The 3,175-nt window shown below is 33.0% G+C and overlaps 1 protein-coding gene across 1 annotated transcript in view; it reads left to right on the top strand.

The window, feature by feature from the left end:
• The window catches only part of Dusp19 (dual specificity phosphatase 19), a 27,645-nt gene extending 25,622 nt beyond the window's left edge, over positions 1-2,023 (top strand). Inside the window, exon 4 of the mRNA XM_004628689.2 lies at positions 1,666-2,023. Coding sequence (XP_004628746.1) covers positions 1,666-1,926 — 261 coding nt within the window. The 3' untranslated portion in view covers positions 1,927-2,023. The remainder of the gene's footprint in view (positions 1-1,665) is intronic.
• The last annotated feature ends 1,152 nt before the right edge of the window (positions 2,024-3,175 follow it).

Here is a 3,175-nt window from a genome sequence, read left to right as displayed (position 1 = left end):
GGTACAAAATCTCAAAACAAGATTTTAGGAGAGTAACAATGGTTAGTACATTGTGTATTGTTACTGCCAAAGTAGTTTCTCATATTACAAGATATAGGCAAGAAATAATAAATAAACACCATAGGTACAAACCTCTTTTTTAGGTGTCTGTTCTTAAGCTCACAGGTTCAACTTTTTTAGAATACCTGGTTACTTTATTTTAAACTAAGTGATGTTCACTGATAATTTTCAGTTTAAACCTGGTAAGTCATAGAATTGAGCTCTTGCTACAAAGTGAGAAACATTTAGGGTATATGTACTATTTTTGTTTTCCTTACTTTGTGCAGAAACAGTTAAAGTTTGAAAAGGAGTCCCACACAGTCCATTAAGAAAGGAAATGAATTTGTCTCTTTTGCTTATACTGGTTTTCAAACTATTCAGTAATTTTGTTGTTAATGTTCTTGAAAAAAGATACAAATGTGTTGCAACATCCAAGCATTTTGCAACAGATACATGGAATGTGAGAAAACTGTGGTGCAACAATAAAGCAGCTTTGCTGTGATAGGATTGCTAGTAATAGTGTTGCTATAATAGGATTAATAATAGCATTGTTAGTTTTATGTCCTTTAGGTAGAGGATGTTTAGTAATTTGTTTTCCTTCCCCTTTTCCCAGTTTTCCTTCTTGCACAAAAAAAAAAAAATCCTTCCAAACTTTTAGGGCTCAGGATAGTGTGGTTCAATCTCCAGAGCCTCATGCCTTTCCAGACCTGCCCTTAAAGCATCCTGAGACAGCCAAAAAAAAAAGAGTCCTCCTTCTTCCACCAAATGAAGAATCAAGAAATGAAGCAGGCAACTAAAATATCTGGTTCTGTGAAGCGGCTTAGGGTCCGCTACATTTCATTTAGGTCATTAACTTTTAAAGCCCAAGATGGGCCAAGCTGTATCAGTGCTCTTCCATCAGATCACCTTCATTTTTAATGCAGTATTAGCCCCAGCAGACCAGGCTTTGCACTGTGTCTCTTTTCACTTGGAAAGTATCATTTGCAAGTTACCTGAAACGTTTTTATTTTTGACCTCATGGTGGTGTCTGATTACCTTTTTCACATCCCATTGTAATAAGCTATTTGTGTCATTTTATTTTTCCATAAATTGAAATATTTTCAGGTACTTTCTTTTTCCAAGCATAAAATAATGTCCAACAGTAGAAGACGTTATTCTTTCCAATCACTTTACATATAGATATATACAGCAGTGACATTTTTTTCTTTTTAAAAAAATGAGAATACTGTATGTACATGGAATGTCCTGGGCTTTTTGTTTAGTTTCTGTTGGTTTCAACATAGTGCCATATATAGTCTCTCTGGTTTTCTCTTATTTATATACATGTGGTTACTCAATTACTAGGCTTTTATGAGTACCTTACTAGATTTGCTTATAGTGTTTCAGAATTTCACACACATTATCATAGCATTTCAGTCTTGGGCAGGGGGTAGGGGAATAGGTATTCATTAATTGATTAACCGATTGGTTTTCCATTCATTGCTTTCAATGAATTACATTTTGATAAATGAAGTCTCGTAAGTTGACAAGATAGAATGTTTGCCTAATAGTTTAATGTAAGAATGTGTGATCAATTCAATAAGCTTTTTAATGAATAATGCAGATCTTTGTTTGGTTTTATTGCAGGATGGTGTGGTTCTTGTTCATTGTAATGCAGGAGTTTCCCGGGCTCCTGCGATTGTAATAGGCTTCCTGATGAATTCTGAACAAATCTCTTTTAGCAGTGCTTTTACTTTGGTGAAAAATGCAAGGCCTTCGGTATATCCAAATTCTGGCTTCATGGAACAGCTCCGTACATATCAAGAGGTCAAAGAAGGCAATAAGCTGGACAAACTACTGGAATTGGAAAAGGACAGTTCACAAGTTGCAGATGGTGGACAAATGTAATTTGGAATTGGTCTCTGTAGCTGTCTTTCCTGTTTTAGAAAATAAACTAGTAAAAATTCCTTTTCTTTTGTTTTTCACCAGTGAAATGGAGGTCAACTTGATTCTTCTGAACTAGTATATGAAATAAATCTTTAAATTTTTTTAAGTGAATGATTTATTTATTTATTGTTTTTGAGACAGGATCTCACTATGCAGTTCAGGCTGGTCTTGCACTCACTTTGTAGCCCAGGTTGGCCTGGAACTTGCAACAATCCTCATGCCTCAGCCTCCTGAGTGCTGGGATTACAGGCGTGCACCACCACAACTGGCTTAACTCTTTAAATTGTATGACTTTTTCTTTGTCATAATGTTTGATTGTTTCTTTAAGTTGCTAAGGGAAGATAACAATGTATTACCAATTACTGATTTCTGTAGAAAAAAAAAAGGTTTACATCTAAAATCTATGGAGTGCTGGGGAGGCTGAGAAAGGATGATCACTGAGTCTGATCTGCATAGTGAGACCCTGTACCAAAGAAATAAATAAATGATTAAAAAAATTTTAAGAAAAATCCATGGAAAGACTAAATCAATTAAGTATCTTTTAAGTATTTTTCTTTCAGTATTTTTCTATTCTAACCCATTTTCAAACAGGAAAACCTATAAGTACTGTTTGACATACAAGCTCTTTTGTAAAGAATAAATTTTAAATTAAATGCATACCTTCAAACTCCCAAATGGGCACCAGAATCTAAAGGTTTATGCAATATTTACATAATAATGACAGTATTCACAAAAATTTAATCCTGAAAACATGCCTACTTTGCATTATTAAAGATTTAATTCTATTGCCTGCATCTCTGTTTTTATTTTTTAAATATTTGTATATCCTCTTTCTTATATTATCCTCTTTTTTATATTATATGAGGTTATGGTTCTTTAATAAGGTGCTATTTTTCTTCTCTTGTATGTTGTATTTTTTATCTTGGATGCCTAGCATGTTGTCATAATTTTTTGGTCTCTGGATGTGTGGGAAAATGTTTTATACTGAGAAGTCATTTTTTAGATGTAATTTGTTCAGTGATCTGTTTTATAGTTCAATATTTCACTACAACATATTTTTTTTCAAAATTTTATTGATAAACAGATAGCAATGAGACAGTTTCAAATCAAATTGGAAGTACAGTTTCAACAAATAATACACTGCATATATTCTTCTTTGACAACATATTTTTAAGGAAAAGAAACTTATGGTTTTGAAATAAATTTTAAA

The sequence above is a fragment of the Octodon degus genome, unplaced genomic scaffold, assembly GCF_000260255.1.
Source record: "Octodon degus isolate 3935 unplaced genomic scaffold, OctDeg1.0 scaffold00025, whole genome shotgun sequence".
Taxonomy (NCBI): domain Eukaryota; kingdom Metazoa; phylum Chordata; class Mammalia; order Rodentia; family Octodontidae; genus Octodon; species Octodon degus.
Note: the sequence above shows the minus strand (reverse complement) of the source record. Positions and strands in the feature narration are given on the sequence as shown.